The 19,586-nt window shown below is 43.7% G+C and overlaps 1 protein-coding gene across 1 annotated transcript in view; it reads left to right on the forward strand.

The window, feature by feature from the left end:
* Positions 1–13,573, forward strand: part of LOC145402899 (roundabout homolog 2-like) — a 57,619-nt gene extending 44,046 nt beyond the window's left edge. The window contains exons 3-6 of the mRNA XM_080274806.1: positions 5,337–5,915; positions 8,119–9,335; positions 9,844–10,153; positions 12,549–13,573. Coding sequence (XP_080130932.1) covers positions 5,337–5,915; positions 8,119–9,335; positions 9,844–10,153; positions 12,549–13,573 — 3,131 coding nt within the window. The remainder of the gene's footprint in view (positions 1–5,336; positions 5,916–8,118; positions 9,336–9,843; positions 10,154–12,548) is intronic.
* Positions 13,574–19,586: the final 6,013 nt, after the last annotated feature.

Here is a 19,586-nt window from a genome sequence, read left to right on the forward strand (position 1 = left end):
AAAGTTCCTTTATAACCACGGTTCCTGGGTGTATACTTTGTCCCAGATGAGGCTGTTGTGGATGGCCCTGCTCTGGAACACAAAAGGTAAAGGACCGTGTACTAGGTGACATAGGAGGATTTATAGCTCCTCTTCCTTTGCGATTTCTTGTGCATATTACACTTTAAAACACAAGAGGCAAAGGACCGTGTTTGAGATCCCACAGGAGACTTCATAGCATCTCATCCTTAGCGACTCCTTGTGCTTATTGCACCTTTGATATTGAGATGGGTGGAAAAAGCTGAGTGAGTTGGTAACGGGTAACAGTACATTATTGTGGTGAGACAGAACGGAGTGAGTCATTGCAGTGAGACAGAACAGAGCGAGTCATTATAGTGAGACAGAACAGAGTGAGTGAGTCATTGTACTGACACAAAACAGAGCGAATGAGTCATTATAGTGAGAACAGAGTGAGTGAGTCACTGTAGTAAGACAAAACAGAGTGTCATTGTAGTGACACAGAACAGAGCGAGTGAGTCACTATAGTGAGACAGAACAGAGTGAGTCACTGTAGTGAGACAGAACAGAATGAGTGACTCACTGCATTGAGACAGAACAGAGTGACTGAGATGTAACACGATAGATTTGAGAGAGGGCCAATGTAGGTCATTTTAGGGATGGTGATGAACTGAATAAAGGGTAATGTGAGAAATTTTAGGCTGAAAGAAAGTTTTGCAGAAAGGATATGTAATGTGAAGCTCGTAAGTATGTGTAGTTGAGTCAGGACTTCAATGCATTGAACGGTGAGTGAATAAATCTGCTCCATTTAACTGTTTTTTGTTTGTTTTTTTTGTTATGTGTCCGACTTTGGGCATAGGCTTCCCAACCTGCTTCCAAGGCCCGATAGTCCTACTTACCATACACCTCTACATGTCACCACTTCGGCGCTAATACCTACCGTCCATATTGAACACATGCTAGGGCTGTCTCATACAGGACTGGTGTACCGGTATTAGCGGGGGTATTTTAACGACATGTCGGCGGGTCTTCTGGTAGATCAGTAAAGTCTGCTTTTATGAAATTTATATCCTTAAACTGTTCCCTGCCCAAGCTGGGATTTGAGCCTGGGTCCGGTAGGACTGCAGGCCACTTCTCTGCCTATTGAGCCACCGCCTCCCCTGAACGGGCTTTTGATAGTTATCTATTTACCCAGTTATTTTTCTGCTCTCTGGACCCAACTTCACCCCATCCTTAAGTGGAACAAGAGATCTGGATGATGACGATGATGATGATGATGATGATGGTAGTGGTGGTGGTAGTGGTAGTGGTAGTGGTGGTATTAGACACCTGAAACCTGGATGAAATGAGTGAAAGGTAATATAGTATCAGGATGAATTTTTATGTAAAAAGGGGTTAGTATAAGGGACTGTAGGGGTGTCGGTGGTGGAGTGAGGGACAACGGAGGATATTTTAGGGTGAATGACAACCGATAAGAATAAGGGTTATGGACGGTTGGACAGGATGGATCAAATTAGAGACTTGCATAAAGGACTTTAAGGATGGTGAAACAGCAGCGAGAGAAAGACGGCCAACATGAAGGGTTTTAGAAATGGCAGGAGAGGACGAAATGTGATGAACATGAAATAAGGAATTACTGAGATGGTTGAGGACGACAGAGTGAGAAGATTGACATTAGAGATTTTAGGGATAATGGGGAATGACTGAGTGAAAAAAGCTTGACATGAGATTTTAGGGATGATGGGAGAGGACAGAGTGAAAGAAGATGAATATTAGGGATTTCAGATGGTGAGGGAGGAATGGTGCTTGACATACGGGATTTCACGGGAAAAGAGTGAAAGAAGTTCAACATTAGAGATTTTAGGAATGATGGGAGGGAATGGAGTGAAAGAAGCTTAATATTAGGGATGTGGGGGATGATGGGGGAGGATGGAGTGGGACAGCGATAACATGAGAGACTTTGGTAAAGAGGAAGCTTCTCAGAGAAATAAGTGTGCAAGTTTAGGTGAAAAATTACTGTTAACTGAATGACATGAAAGTAATTAATTGCAATCAGCGTTATTAACGTTGCAATGTACGTTCAATAACGCATTTCTCTGACGACGTATTTTTTTTATTTATTTGTACTACTCTCTACCATCTTTGTCTATTTATGGGATATTTTACAACAGATGTTTGAAGCAGGCGTCATGAACCTGTCAAAGATAGGAGTCTTTTCCAAGTTGTATAATACTGTATGGAAGTAGCAGGAATAAACTAAGAAATAGAACACTGAAAAGAAAGTAGTAACAACACGCTGTATGGAAGGACACACCCAGGGTCTCAACAAACGTATATCAAGGACTGTTAAAGGGGAAGGAGATTCCACTAGACGCTTTGTGATCACCTGACAGAAGTATGCCACTCCCATTACTTGAATACTAAGTCGAGGTTGCATGAAATTTCACTAACCTTAACTATAAGGTAGGACTGATTCTCATTGATTACTAGTCATATCGACCCATCAATCTGACTAGCCTACAAGTGAGCATCAGTTGTGCTGAAAGGTGCTTGGGATTATCGTCATCTAAGAACATGTGTGCTATAAGCAAACATTGTTCATTGCTATCCTTGTCATATTGTCAAAGTCTAGTCATTCTTGCAGGGAGAGCCTAGCATGGACCAAGCGGCATACTGCTGTTAACTTTTCTTACGCTCTTGTGTCTAGAATGTTGGGGGATAGGGAAGAATATTCAATTATTATTTTTAATTTTTCTTATAGGCTATTATATTGCGCACCTCACTTCAGATACAGTAGCCCAAGGACAGTAAATGGTAGCATCAAGTGGGAAGTGAATACAGTTGCATTGACTCTATATCATACATGTTGCCTTATTGTTGTCAGTTTTATATATGAATCTATAGCAGGTGTAATTTAGTTTAAGTATACAACTCGTGACATTAATGTGCATGGGTACACAACCACGTATCACACATGCAGAAAAGAATTATATGGTTTTGTTTGGATATATAATAATATTGCTAGTTTCTTCATCTTGATGACGTATTTATTTTCTTCTTGCTACTACGTGATTTAATCAAGCTTAATACAGACCTCTATAGTGAAGGGTTTAATGAGAGCTGCATCTGACACTTCCAGCTCGAAAAGCCTTCCTTAAGCTGAATAAAACTGTACAAGTTCTCTGCCAAGAATGAAATAGAAAAAAAAAAAATCATCGGATGAAAAGGGTTAACATGAACACTGCCTGTAATTCGCTTCTAAGGTTTTATTCTACATGACACTAAAGCTTAACACCTGTACTTTAGATTTTTTTTTTTTTCTTTTTACACTTTACATTTCAATGTCCTTCTGTATTTTAGTGATGGAACTATATTGATAATAAAGCGATATAAGTAGCATACAAGAAAGTTTAAGATGTAATATGCGAAATAAGTCGATAAGGAAGAGGTTTTACGAGGCCCCCTGTACCACGTATAATACCGGCCGTAACTGCCACAATTCAATACACCCCTCAGGATGTATCTGTAATGGATCTAAACCAATTTGTACTATAAGCGAGTCGCACTGATTGTTCTCAAACTCGAATCATGTTTTCCTTGTGTTAACCTTAACTTTTCCACAGAGTTAAGCTACATCGGACAGAAATGGTTTAAAATGACCCTCCGATGTGACCTTGATCTTTGAGTCACTGTTCTCAAAGACAGTAGGTCAGCTTCTTGGATGATCCTCAACTCATTCATCAAATTTTATTCAAAATCTAATCAAAACTGTTTTAGATATTTTATGCACACACGGGCATATGGGTAGAATTTTGATCTTGTTCTCAAAACCGAATCCCTTCGTTCTTGTCTGACTCTGATCACTTCCACAAGATTTGGTTCAAATTAAGTAACAACTGTTTGAGTTGACTTTGCCCTGTGACCTTGGTTTTTGACCTTGACCTGTGACCTTAACCTTTGACTGTTCTCAAAATCGAATCCGCTTTTCTTTTTTTTAACCTTTACCTGCCCGAGATTTTTGTCCTTTCCTAATGTTTCACATACCATAGTTCAGTGGCAGAAAAAAAAAAGTCAAGTACATACTTTCCATAACGGTTCTACGGTACGTGACTAAGAGCATAGTCTAGTGTCTTTCCCTTGTTACAAGTCAGTATTCAAATTGGAGAGACGGCAGTTTTAGGTCAGGGAAAAAATAGACAGACTATAGCAACGACAAGTGCTGAGGAGTCTGATAGGCTCAGGAGAGTACGCTACGTGTTTTGTGACATACTGCATTCCCTCGACAGTTGTATAATGTTTGTTTAGAGCATATCCTGTTTCACTGTGGACGACTGCTCAGTGAATGCTGTGTGATCAGTGTACTCCAGGTGTTACTACGACTATGAGTCGTATTCCAGGTGGCTTGGCTGATTTCGTAACACCTCTTCCTTGGCGATTTATTTTGCACATTGCACTTCAGTATGGTCTCATATGCTGCTGCTGAAAACTACGTCGATACGAATGCAAAGCGAATAGCATATGAGGGGATGTTAAGGTGTAGTATGCAGAATAAGTCGCCAAGGAAGAGATGCTACATGGTTTTCTTTGCTCCTCAGAATACGACCCTATAACGACTGATGTATAGAAAAAGAAAAATGATGGTCAGCACTTAAAATGAATATAATCAGTGACTTTTTAATGGGTACCGGCACCGCTGCAAGTGAGGGAAACTACCATCCATTTACTTGATGTAATCAACCTTAGATGACAACACTGAGGGAGAAGCCACGTGGTTCCTTTTAGTCCCGAGAACCATTTACTAAGTTGGTTGGTGACCATCTAACCAAATAGGCCTATGCCTGGTGGTCTTGTTAAAGCACTCCAACAGGAGGTTGCTCACGAGGGTTTACACCTGAGTGATGGAGAGGGTTTATTGTTCATAAATGCCACTCGACAACAAGCGACTGGTCACTCTAGCCTTAAATTTTGGAACTAAGTAGTCTAACCCAGGACACTAATGAGGGATATACAGTAAGATTGATCTCCATTAGTGTGTATGAAATAAATTGTGTGGATTAAAAGGATTTTTTATGTTTGTCTTACGGTAATTAAAGAAAAATAATATCATATATTAACAACTGATAGATTTCATCTTGTTTATAAGCTGCTGTTCTTAATAAGCATAATAGTCATGATTCTTCCTCTGTCGTGTTTTCTTTCTCCTTACGCGTCTTCTTAGGCCCTGCATTATAACATCACTCATCACCCATCCTTAGGTGAGAAAAAAAGTCTTAATGATGATGATGATGGCGATGGTGATGATGATGATGATGATGATGATGATGGTGTCTCCTGTACAGGTGCACCTCCAGTGATCAAAGAACACCCGAGCTACACTGTGGCACGGCGTAATGACCCTGCCACTCTGAACTGCGCAGCTTCTGGCAGCTCCAGAATCCGATGGTTCCGGGATGGGGAGGAAGTGACCACATCATCACAGGAGCAGCGTTCGCACCGGGTGCTTCTGCCATCAGGGTCACTGTTCTTCCTGCGGGTCACGGCCACCAGGAGGGACAGCGATGCAGGAACCTACTGGTGTGTGGCATCAAACAGCTATGGAGCCACACGTTCAAAAAATGCCACACTCATTGTTGCCACACTAGCCTCTAACTTCCAGCAACAGGCTGACTCCTCTATAAAAGTCCTAGTAGGGGAATCTGTCACCTTGCCCTGCCGGCCACCCAAGGGAACCCCACCACCTGAGGTGACCTGGCTCAGAGACGGACAACAGGTCACCAACTCCAGCCGCATCAATGTGAGTGACGACGGTGACCTGATAATCACTCGGGCCATCCATCAAGACTCTGCCCAATACATCTGTCGTGCCCATAACGCTGCTGGCTCCCGTGACGCCTCGCCCTCTCTCCTTACTGTCATGAGTAAGTTTAACTCTTCACTTCAAAGATGGATCAATCATTTTACTTTTGCCATCTCTAGGCGATTATCTTAGGTCTGAGGATGCTTACTGAACTTGGTGGATTACATATGATTTTAGCTGTTAATCAATGCATGCACAAGAAATCTTTCCAAATTCGAAGAAAACTGTATATTGGTAGCATGACCAAGCGTAAAACATGTAAGTTTCAAGAGGTTAATCTATGCACATGTTTGATTGCTCCTGGACCATATCCCTGATACTAATAATTTAGGTAAATAACACAATAGAATATCACTGTTAAATGCAGAAAATTTTTTTTGGAGGGTGTTGTTGTTCCTGTTGTTGGCTAAATTGCACAAGAAGCCAGTAACGTAAGACCGGTATAAATAGATAATATAAAGTCTCCATATTTTTACGAACATGGTCTGTTGTGTACTTAGTTACTGGCTTACTACATATGTGGCACTCCCTGCTGAAGTTGAAGTGTGGAATGTATCATGGAAGTCGATTTTGAGATGTCACTTGCCTCGCATCTGCCATTCAGGTTTTCTGAGGCAAGTTTTCAGACTAAAATTTAAAAAGGTGGTAGCATTAAGGAAGATTTTTTATATTTTTAAACAAATGCCTACGAAGAATAGCAGAAAGACCAAAGGCAACAGATATGTCCTACCCCGCCGCCGCGCCGCTAGACTCACACTCCCTCTCCCGCCAATGTTGTTGGTTTACACCTGCTCTAATACTTCTTTTTTTTTTTTGTTTCATTTTGTTTCCATGGCGGAGACTTTGTCACGAGATGATGAACCGCACATGATAAAACAATAATCCTTTCACCACAGTGGCATCTCTATGTATTTTATTCTGAACGCCACCAGATTATTTTATCCGGATCGGTACAGGTGAGAAGAGGTGAAGGTCAGCGGGGTAAGGAAAAAAACCTGGTGAGAGAAGATGAAAAGAGGTCTAGTAGAGGAAATAAGTAGAGAAGAGAGGTGGAATGATATTAGAGAGAGAGAGAGAAAGAGAGAGAGAGAGAGAGAGAGAGAGAGAGAGAGAGAGAGAGAGAGAGAGAGAGAGAGAGAGAAATAATATCATTACAACATCAACCTCAAAACAGACAAGAACTGGACCAATCAAAAGTTATCTGTTTATCAGTCTAACCATATCTATTTTTCGGTCTAGGCCTATGTGCCGGTCCGTACATACCTAACTGTGTCTATGTATGTGCAGTCACCAACAATATCCTTCTCCATTCAACCTGAACATCTGCGAACCTCGTATGTGATATTCCGAAAGTTTAGAAGACTCGGAAAAGTGATCACTAAGTTTCAAAGTTATCGTTCACTCATTTTTTATTAATGAAATGAATCGTGTGTGTGTGTGTGTGTGTGTGTGTGTGTGTGTGTGTGTGTTTTATGTGACCGACTCTGGGCATAGGCTTCACGGGCAGCTTTCAAGGCCCAGTAGTCCTCCTACTTACCGCACACCTCTACACGTCACCACTTCGGCGCTAACACTCACCGTCCATACTAAATACATGCTAGGGCTGTCTCATACAGGACTGGTGTATTGGTATTAGCGGGGGTATTTTTACTACATGTTGGCGGGTCTTCTGGTAGATCAGTAAAGTCTGATTTTATGAAATTCAAATTCTTAAACTGTTCCCTGCCCTAGCGTGATTTGAACCTAGGTCCGTTAGGATTGCAGACCAACTCTCTACCGATTGAGCCACGTGTGTGTGTGTGTGTGTGTGTGTGTGTGTGTGTGTGTGTGTGTGATTTTTATTTTCATATCTGAAAAAAATTACAAACTAGTAGGAAAAATAATAGATTTTGTTTATTTCATGGTAAATAGTGGTTGTGACCTGGGATGAGTCAAATCCAAAACAACGTCACTGCCTAACTTCCACTCTGGGCTGATTTAAGGCAAGAACATCCCTGAAACAACAATGATCACCCAAATCCAATCGCTGTTTTCTCTTTTTCATGTGCGTGTCTCGTGTCTCACTTCCGCTCTGGTTTTGATTCGAGGCAAAAGATAAACAATGATCACCCAACATCAGTTTCTTGTGTTCTTGTGCATGTTGCTTGCCTCACTTCAGCAGGGAGTGCCACATAAGTCATTCTGCAGTATCAGTATGGTATAATAGCTAGTTTAATAACCTTGAGATACAAATATTCACTGTCACTAAAGTGTACAACCTCCAGCTCCACCGTGGTTTGAGGAGCAGCCATCCAACACATCAGTAGCATCAGGTGTTGGTGTGGAGTTGGCGTGCCAGGCGAGGGGATCACCCACCCCGACAGTCACTTGGAGGCGGCTGGATGGACAGATGCCACTGGGAGGAGCCACTATTGAGGACCAACAATTAGTCCTGCAGCAAGTGACAGTGGCAGACTCGGGTGTGTATGTGTGTAAGGCAGAGAGTGAGGCAGGTGTGGCAACTGCGAGGGCTACACTTACTGTCCTAGATGCTCCAGTGCTGACTCAGCATCCTCAGCATCTGCAGGTGATGAATGGCAATGAGTCACAACTGCAGTGCCGTGTGGGAGGCCAACCCAAACCCCTCATACTCTGGCGTCTCCCTACCTTGGACAGAACAGCTGTTCTGTCCCCTGGTCACAGCAGCAACCATATCTCAGTGTCAGATGATGGCAGTATTCTTCATCTTCACCAGGCAGCCATACAGGACAGTGGTACATACTACTGCTGGGGCATTAACAGCGGTGGAGGGGTGAGTGGGCGGGCAGAAATGGTGGTAGTAACAGCGCTGCCTCCACCAGTAGTGGGTGTGGGACCCAGGGACATGGCAGTGGCTCCTGGAGGAGTGGCCAGGTTCTCATGTGAGGTGGTGAGTGAGGCAGCAGAAGCAAGTGTCACCTGGTGGTACCGGCCTGCTGCACACCTGCCATCCCGTCAGCTGATGCATAACACTGACCAGCCTAGGATCTCCCTGCCGGAGAATGGTGCCCTCATCATCAAAGGCGTGCGGATTGATGATGCTGGCATATACATCTGTCATGTAACAGCAACAACAGGCAGTATACAGCAGGAAGCAGTGCTTAAAGTGATGAAGGACACTAAGCCAAAGGAGTCACCATTACTTCTACCACCACCCAGCAAACCCCGTATACTACGCTTCAACCAAACTACAGTGCAACTAAGCTGGCTGCCCAACTCTCAGGGCAGCAAGGCTGGGCATCAGTGGTATGTTGTGGAGTACTGGCGCCAGGGATGGTCGGAATGGAGGGTGACTAATGCTGTCATCACACAAGAATCGTGTGTAGTCAGTCATCTGTCACCAGGCCACACCTACACATTCATGGTGCGTGCTGTCAACAGTCAGGGGGCATCATTCCCCAGCCCATGGTCTGAGCCTGTCACTACCCGAGTCCCTCCCCATCCCGGCATAACCACGGATCAGGTACTGTTTTTATAATCTCTTCCAAGTTTTTAGTTGTGCATTATGATTGGTTGTGTGTATAATTTGTCATACACTGTCTTCACTCATACTGCCACCAAACACTTCATAGTCAAATTGGACTGAATATTAAGTTACAAAATAAAAAAGTTCTGAATTAGTAACAGTTATCTTATGGAGCCATGCTACTTCGTACAAATCGGTTAAAGTCTTTCATATATGTCCTACAGGGTGGCCCATGAATTGCTGTCTTCAGTCTTGTGTATTGTGGGGACGGGTCAGTCTGATTCTGTGATGAACAAAGACATTTTGGGTGACTGCTAATGTTGAATGAGCTCTCCCCACAATGCACAAAGAATTGATTGTTTATTATATGCAATACCCTGTTTCTACGGTATGTAGAATTCAAACAAGACTGTATGATATGCAAGTCCCTGTAATAGTTAACTATTATTTTAAAGTTTTTTTTTTCATATTCTGTCACTCATAATAGAAATATTCCCTACTCCAGGTGCGTCAAGCCCGTCGACGCCTTGCCCGTCCCCTGGTATCCCTGACCACCGCCACGGCCACGGCCCCGGACAGTGTCATGCTTACCTGGAGATTCTTGAACCCCATGGAGGACTGGGTTGAAGGGGTACTGGTATACTGGATGGTGGAGGGAGGCACTGTGGAGGTGGCTACTGTCCTAGTCAGCTCGTCCACCTATCACCTCCACAACCTGCGCCCCAACACACCCTACATCTTCTTCCTCGTCCCCTTCTGGCACAGCGTCGAGGGTACACCATCCAACTCATACCACCTCACCTCACCCGAAGACGGTAAGTTTGGGAACGTATCCTTGGTGGTATAAGAGGCTTCGTAGCACCTCCTCTTGAGTTATTTATTTTTGTATATTATGTTCACACTAACAACATCCAAGGGTGGTAAGATAAAGACCAGATTCTGTGTGGCACAGGGAGCTCCATTGCACCTCTTCCAGAGTGATTTAGTTTGCATATTAAACCTACATCGACCACTCTCTAAGACGGTAATTTTCAGGACCCATATTCTAGGCGCCATAAAAAATTCATAGCATCTCTCTGTAAGCGATTTACTTTTCATATTACACTTTGGTAAATCTTTTACATTAGTTAGGTAAACAGTGGTGATATTTAAAATATATAAACTACATACTGTATAAGGGTACAGTAAATCAGGGTGCAATATGCAAAATAAATAGCTTAGAGAAAGGTGTTACAAAGCCTCCATTGCCAACTGCAATATGACCCAAGGTTTCTTCCAGTTATTCTCACTACGATGAGACTTTTCTTCAACCAGTTTTGTCCTTGCCATCTTCTTGTACTGGATCTTGCATTACGCCAGCTTTAGGCCGAAAACACACACACACACACACACACACACACACACACACACACACACACACACACACACACACACACACACACACACACACACACACACACACACACACACACACACACACACACACACACACACACACACACACACACACACACACACACACACACACACACACACACACACACACACACACACACACACACACACACACACACACACACACACACACACACACACACACACACACACACACACACACACACACACACACACACACACACACACACACACACACACACACACACACACACACACACACACACACACACACACACACACACACACACACACACACACACACACACACACACACACACACACACACACACACACACACACACACACACACACACACACACACACACACACACACACACACACACACACACACACACACACACACACACACACACACACACACACACACACACACACACACACACACACACACACACACACACACACACACACACACACACACACACACACACACACACACACACACACACACACACACACACACACACACACACACACACACACACACACACACACACACACACACACACACACACACACACACACACACACACACACACACACACACACACACACACACACACACACACACACACACACACACACACACACACACACACACACACACACACACACACACACACACACACACACACACACACACACACACACACACACACACACACACACACACACACACACACACACACACACACACACACACACACACACACACACACACACACACACACACACACACACACACACACACACACACACACACACACACACACACACACACACACACACACACACACACACACACACACACACACACACACACACACACACACACACACACACACACACACACACACACACACACACACACACACACACACACACACACACACACACACACACACACACACACACACACACACACACACACACACACACACACACACACACACACACACACACACACACACACACACACACACACACACACACACACACACACACACGATGGGGATGACTACCTTTTGACGACAGAATTTGGTTTAAGAGAGACTTAACAAATTGTTGGTGCTAAATGTAGGCTTCACTGTCCCTTTCCATTACAGACAGGTTTCCTGTTTTGAATAAAATATTCTGTAGCTAGTAAGAATAAACCCATATAACACATCCTTAGTCGTAGGAGGTACCTCAAAGACAGGTGGGCTATGTATGGTACTGTACGATAACATTAACTAATAATATTGTTTGAGATTAATCGTGCTGTATACAAAACAATGTTATAATGTCATTTATGACAAGGGGTTCTGATTACTGTATTTTATTTTAAAGCTTTGGATAAGCATCAGCAAGTTAGTGTCTGTTTTGTATACCAGTGGTCTTAGGGTAAATCATGTGCCCCTGGTTTAAACAGTGGACATAAACAGTTAATTTGTTAGATAAACAGATAGGTACAAGTGAGCACTCTGGAAGATAGATCGATAAACATATAGACAGATATGCTAATATCCACAGGGAAAGAAAGGAAGAAAATGAAATATCCCTTGTGTTTTCCTTTTTTCCTGTGGATATCACCATATCTATGAATAAAGTGTTATTAAGAGATTTATTTTCATGTAGAGGCAGATAAATAAACTGATAGCGTTAGACTGGTAAAATAATAGATAGGACTTAGCCTTGCACTGTTATGATCTACTGTACCTTGATTTAAAAAGTGTTCATTTTTCTTGACAGTGCCACTGACTGCGCCAGGTAACGTGCGAGTAACGGAGCTAGAGGAAGGTTCAGTGGTGATTGAGTGGTCCAGCGTGAGTGCTGAGGATGCTCAGGGGGAAGTGGTTGGCTACATGGTCACACTCAGCCACAATGGTAGTCAGGTTACAGAGACAGTTGATAGACCTTATCTAGAGACCCGTGGCTTATTGCCTGGCCACATATATACCGTGCGTGTGGCGGCGTTGACAGGGGCAGGGGTGGGGCCTTTCAGTGCCCCCGTAGTTCTGAAGGGGCAGGGGTTGAGCAGGGCGGCGGCAGCAGGGGAGGTGGGTGGATCTGTACTCTACGCCCCACCACAGTCAGAATGGTTGGCATACCTGCTGATTCCATTGGTGCTTTTGCTGCTGCTTGGTACAGTGTGGTATTTGTGGAGGGTACGGCACAAGGCACCACCTTCCAGCCCACCTCATGTGCCTGTCCTCTACCAGGACCCTTCCATTATTATGTACAGTGACCACAAGTTATGGCGGTCGTGTGAGAATGATAAGGGTCCCAACTTATCCTCCACACAACTTGTCATGCCAGACCAGTTGCTTAACGAGTATGCAGAGCCGAGGGTGCTGCAGCCCAACCAGACTGCAGAGCCATATGCCACCACATCACTATTGGCACCATCTTCACAGCACACATCCTGGCATCACCCAAATGACGAGTCTACTGGTGTGCGGGTCAACTGGGCTGCCATGCTGCCTCCTCCACCAGCCTGTCCACCGCCAGATCTTGACTTGGGCGACCCACGGCAACAAAGGGCGCCAAGAACGTGCTCCAGAGCCTCCCAGTATGATAATATGGGAGGGACAGAGCACTGTGGGAGATCTTGTAACACCTCCTCCGAGCACACGTATGAGCCGTGTGCACAAGTGGCCCCCTCTGACAGATTCCTGACTTTCAGTAGCCTGCAGGGCTGTGGTAGTAGTAGTAATGTGCGTGTTGAGTACCACCTTGCTCACCCTGTCGCGTCACCACGCAGCAACACACAGTAGTACTTTTAGAAGTTATAGAACAATGTATTTGCTGTAATACAATATTGATACCCTCAGCAACATGCGCTATTTGTAGCAGTGATAACAGTACATAGTAGCTGTAATGCAACAGTGATACATACATGTGGGTATTGTTGTGAAGGTACAATAGTGATACAGTACCCGGATATTGATACTGATGTGAAGTTTTTTTTTTTTTTTTTTTTTTTTTTGTGTCCGACTCTGGGCATAGGCTTCACAGCCTGCTATCAAGGCCCAGCAGTCCTCCTACATACCATACACCTCTACATGTCACCACTTCGGCGCTAACACCCACCGTCCATATTGAATACATGCTAGGGCTGTCTCATACAGGACTGGTGTATTGGTATTAGCGGGGGTATTTTTACGACATGTCGGCGGGTCTTCTGGTAGATCAGTAAAGCCTGATTTAATGAAATTCAAATCCTTAAACTGTACCCTGCCCCAGCCGGGATTCGAACCTGGGTCCGGTGGGACTGCAGGCCACCTCTCTACCGATTGAGCCACCGCCTCCCCCAACAGTGATACCCACATATGTTGTTGATATTGGTGTGAGGGTACAACAGTGACACCTGGATACTGATAGTGGTGTGAAGGTACAACAGTGATACCCGGATATTGATACTGGTGCAATAGTCAGGGTTCAACGTGGAAGTGAGTCCATGTCTGGCCGAACCTGATGTACGAGTATCTCCACAATAAATATATTTCACTTGTGGATCAAATTCTTCCATTTGGAAAATTCATGGCCCTGTGAATCAACTTGGAAATTCTAAGTGGCATTAGACGGTTTGTAGCACCTCCTCCCTTGCTACTTGTTTTGCGATTACATCACAATACTGTACTTTAATGTACGCTTTTTATATCGTTTTATTGTCAACAAAGACTGAATCAATAGCATATACGTATATATTAAGGTATAATAAGCAGAACAAATCGCCAAAAAAGAGGTGCTACGAAATCTCCAGAGCCACAAAGCATATACCCCATGACCTATCCGCTGGACAGCCAGAAGTGACGATAATTCTAGCGCTGACAGTGACTGTCTTGTATAATAAACTAAAGAAAAAATGTGAAGTGATATATGTAATAAACAGTGTGATATGTTGTGTATATTGACTTGTGGAGTGTACTGTGTTATACTCCACTGTATTTACATTGTGACAGGACGAGTGCACAGTATGCTGTATATGATTAATATATGCTAAACTACGGTATTACCTGCTGGCCACTATGTTTCTTACTATTTGCTAGTGAATAGTATGCTGCTAATGCGCATAGTGTGGATTTACGCTGCCCGGTGCTGAGATACTTCAATAAGTGAATGGAAGATGTTGGTTGTTGTTCTTGTTACTCTGTATCACAGTAGTTGCTGAGTGAGACTTTAGCAATACAGTTTACCTTTATCAGCCAAATACTAGTGATAATCCCTCCTTCACCCAACAGTAATACTCAGAACATAACCTTTTAGTAATACTGTACTCCCAGACATTCTTTATTAACAGCTTTAGCCTAAGTCTATACCTGGTCCTGGTAGTTTCGTAGTAATATTCTCTCTCACATCCTTGTAATATTTTTAACAATATTGTGTAGCAATACTTCCAGACACTTTCGAAATATCCCTACCCCCATCCAAGTGGTTCCATCACACTTTTGTAATATTATCAGTCACACACTATTGATACTGGTAGACATCCTTGTAATGTTCTAAGCCACAGTGTATTTTATTCATTATAAAAATACAGTCAGGCCCAGACAATATTCCCAGACACACCCGCTGGCAATATCCCTGGCCAAATTCTATTAAGGATTTTAGCCACACCTTAGTAATGTTCGCAGCTGCACCCTATAGTGATAATCCCAATACTGTACATCGTAGCAATGATCTCATATACACTTTAGTTCTACTTCATGAAAAACCTTATAGCAATACTCCCAACCACACTCTATAGTTGCCTAATATTTCTCGACATTGTTTAGTACTTCCACCACGTCGTAGCTATACTCTCAGCCACACCCCTTGTAATATTATTCTCATCTCCATCTTTGTGATAATCCGTCTCACCCTAATAGTAATATATCCCACCTACACCCTAATGACAGTGTAAATACTCAGGACAGGACTCACTGCCAAATTCCGTGTGGCAGGGGATGTTTGGTATCTTCTCTTAGTGCTTTTTTGGGCATATTACAGATTAATTTTCTTTGTTTTGTTATTTATATCTGCTTTATATTGAAATCGTATCAGTATTACACTAAATGATAAGAAGCTGTAAAGCAGCTACACAATACATGACTGAGGAAGAGTTGTTACAAGATTATCAACGCCACTTGGACTGCAAGACTCACACTGCCTCTGTCACATTGCAGTACCCCTTCTTCTTCACCTGCATTTCCTGTCCTGTCTGCTCTCCTCCACCCTGCCCTGTAGTTTCCCTACTCCACCCTACACTCCTTTCTCCCCTCTTTCACCTCACCCGACATGACATCACATATAGTCTACACTGCAACATTTTCCCCAACAGTACTCCCTTCACCTATCAGTATTTTCCTCACCGTTTTCCCTCCTTCCTTCACCCTGTGTTATCTTCTCCTCTTCCTTAACTCTCTAATGCCCTCTCTTACCCAGCACTGTTCCTTTGCCTTCACTACCCCTCTACCCCGATATCCCTCACCTTCTCCCTCACTCTAACTTACTCTCTCCGTTCTCTCACACCGCCATCACCTCATTCTCTCTCTCTCTCTCTCTCTCTCTCTCTCTCTCTCTCTCTGTTCCTCCTCAGTCCATCTTTCCGTCTCTCACTCTCTATCCCTCCCTCACCTTCCCGTGTCTTATCCCACACCCTCCCTCCATCCATCCCTCACCCTGTTCTTCTCTCCCCTCCTTCCTTCGCTCTCCTTTCCATCGTTCTATCTGTCCTCTCCCTTTCCCTTTTCCATCCATCATTCTCCATCTCTCCTCTCCTCTCCTTTCTTCCCTCATCCTCCCATCCCTGACTGCTCTCTCCCTTCCCCCTTCTCCTCCCTTACTACGGTATAAACACCCCCACCCTGCCCTGCTGGTGTGTGTGTTGCTAGTCATTTCTACTGATTGTATATCGAGTTTATTTTTGCAGTAAAACATGATGTATTTTGAACTTTGCATTTTCTTTATCCTGTTATTACTACGACCAGATTAGTTACTTGGATTTGCCTCAGAGAAACAATATTGTCGGCTTTGGTATCTGTATAATACGACCTAAATGTTTTCATAACACGAAAGGGTTTTAGGCTTTTAATTTCTAAAATGTCTGTCATCTTGGCAATACCACCAGGTTACATTTTGAAAATATATAATGCGCTCCATTAAAGCGAGTAACAAATCATCAACTGGAGCATGTCTAATAACACACACACACACACACACACACACACACACACACACACACACACACACACACACACACACACACACACGCACGCACGCACGCACGCACGCACGCACGCACGCACGCACGCACGCACGCACGCACGCACGCACGCACGCACGCACGCACGCACGCACGCACACACACACACACACACACACACACACACACACACACACACACACACACACACACACACACACACACACACACACACACACACACACACACACACACACACACACACACACACACACACACACACACACACACACACACACACACACACACACACACACACACACACACACACACACACACACACACACACACACACACACACACACACACACACACACACACACACACACACACACACACACACACACACACACACACACACACACACAGTGTCGCAAATGTTTATGCGATAACATACTGGTTCCAGTTTGGGTTGGTTTTTACCAGTCATCAGTCCTTAAACACTGTTATGCATCTCAAAAGTTCGCGTGTGAAATAGGTTTTATGCAGGACTTAACTAGGCATGAACCGGGAGGCTGAGGACAATATTTCAAAATGAGAGCGAAAAAGTGTGGACATATCCCCTGTTTTTTATGATAATTTCTAAAGCATTTGATGATGGAAGAACATGTCTGACCTTTCTGTATCGTTGCTGACTACACTCTGTAATGTGGGATGCAGGCTGATTACGTCGAATAATTGCGGGTTTTTTAAAAATGACCACCAGGTTTTAGGGACTTCCTTGCGCCTCCATGAATGGTCATCAAAAATTAAAAGCCTGCTTGCACTTTCGCTCACTCAGTTTTAATTGTAAGGTCGTGGACATTGTGGATATCATGAAGTGGGATGCGGGACAGAGAAGAGGAGAAAGTGCTACTAACAAACCCAGAAATTATCAGAGCCATGTTGACCAACCAAGACACTTAACACAGCTCCCTTCTGTCACGTAGTCAGCCAGATTATCACTGTAATTATGTTGCTGTAGAATCTTTGTCGAGAATTGACAGAGTATGGTCAGGGGTAGTATTCTGAAGAATATTTATGGTAAACCTGATGCCTGGTGGTCTACTGGGTTAAGGTACCCCAGTCGGATGGTTTCCATAAGGGTTTACATCCAAATAATGGTTGGGATTTGTTGCTAACATGATACTGCTCAGGGAAGGGCAAATGTTCACTAGCCTTAAAAGTCAGAACTAAATACCCAAGCCTCGGGCTATCCTACGTTGCTGACGAGGTAGTAAAGGATCTGGTAATAGTTTTATGGTTGGTTCCCTCCTGTAACTTTGTTAGTTTTTGGAAAGGTGGACAAGAACAGTACAAAATATTTCTATATCTTCTTGACTGGTAGGGGGTTCCCATCATCCAATCACTCAGTGTTGTATTACTTTACTCCCGGATTACTATACATTGAATGACAAGCCAAATAATTTCCTGTAGGCCAGGAAATCATTAATTTAATAAGCTGGGTGGTAAACTTATAACCAACCCATACGTGTTACCTATGTGTCAGCAAGTGGGTAGTGCCCCTCCCCGGAAAACAACCAACTAAAATGAAAAAAAAAAATGTTTTGGACCAGGACTAACTCACAGGTGACAACCAAGGACCGGGCAAAGGCTATGGTGAGGAATTCAACATGGACTGTGAGGGGTGTGAATGATGAGACGAAAGAGAGAGGGATTGTCCAGGTGCTTGAGGAAGGGAAAGTGGACGTGTAGACTGACTGAGACCAAATGGTGAGGTGAAAGTGTGAGTGAGTGGAAAAGAATTGGGGTTATGTGCGGGAGTACGTGAGAATGAGAGGGCAAAGGAGGGTGTATGTATTGTGTGCAAGAGATGGAAGGAAAATATAAGAGAATATGGGTGAGTTGGTTCAAGGATTATGTGGGTAAGATTGAAAGTAGGAATACAACCTTGGGCGACTGTGTGTGTGCACGTGCCTACGCAAGATTATGTAAGCACAGTGAAAGAAGAGTTCTGGGCAAATAAGGAAGTGTGCGTGGAAAAGTTTCAGAGGAATTAGAGTGTTTTTAATTGGAGATATGAATGGAAAAATAGAAAATGTGAAAGTGGACCGTATACTTGGTGAGTTAGGTGTGCCTGCAGAAGTGGATGGGAATGGTAGTGCTCTAGCGAACATTTCTTCAGGGAAGGGGTTGGTGATAGCCAGTGCCCTCTTCAGGCACAAAATGATCCAAGGGTATACATGGCAAGTTATGAGAAGGGTGGGTGGTGAATTGAATGAACAGAAGGCAATGATTGATTATGTGTGTGTGGTTGAGAGAATGAGAAAATATGTGCTGGACATCAGAGCATACAGAGGTTGAAAAATTGGACTCTTTGACCACCACTTCGTAGTGGTGAAAATCAAGGTACAAATGAGATGGATAAATAGGAAAGAAGGGCAGGAAGAAGTAGTCCATATAAAAAGCATCGAAAGGCTACAAGAGAATGAAAAGAAGCCAGAAAATATAAGAAAAGTGGAGGAACAATTGGGTAAATATGATTTGGAGCAGATGGGGGAGGTGGAAGGCGTGTGCAAGGTATTCACAGAAGTACAGTAATC

The sequence above is a fragment of the Coenobita brevimanus genome, chromosome 59 (genome assembly GCF_032717465.1).
Source record: "Coenobita brevimanus isolate Jiangsu-jjx chromosome 59, ASM3271746v2, whole genome shotgun sequence".
NCBI lineage: Eukaryota > Metazoa > Arthropoda > Malacostraca > Decapoda > Coenobitidae > Coenobita > Coenobita brevimanus.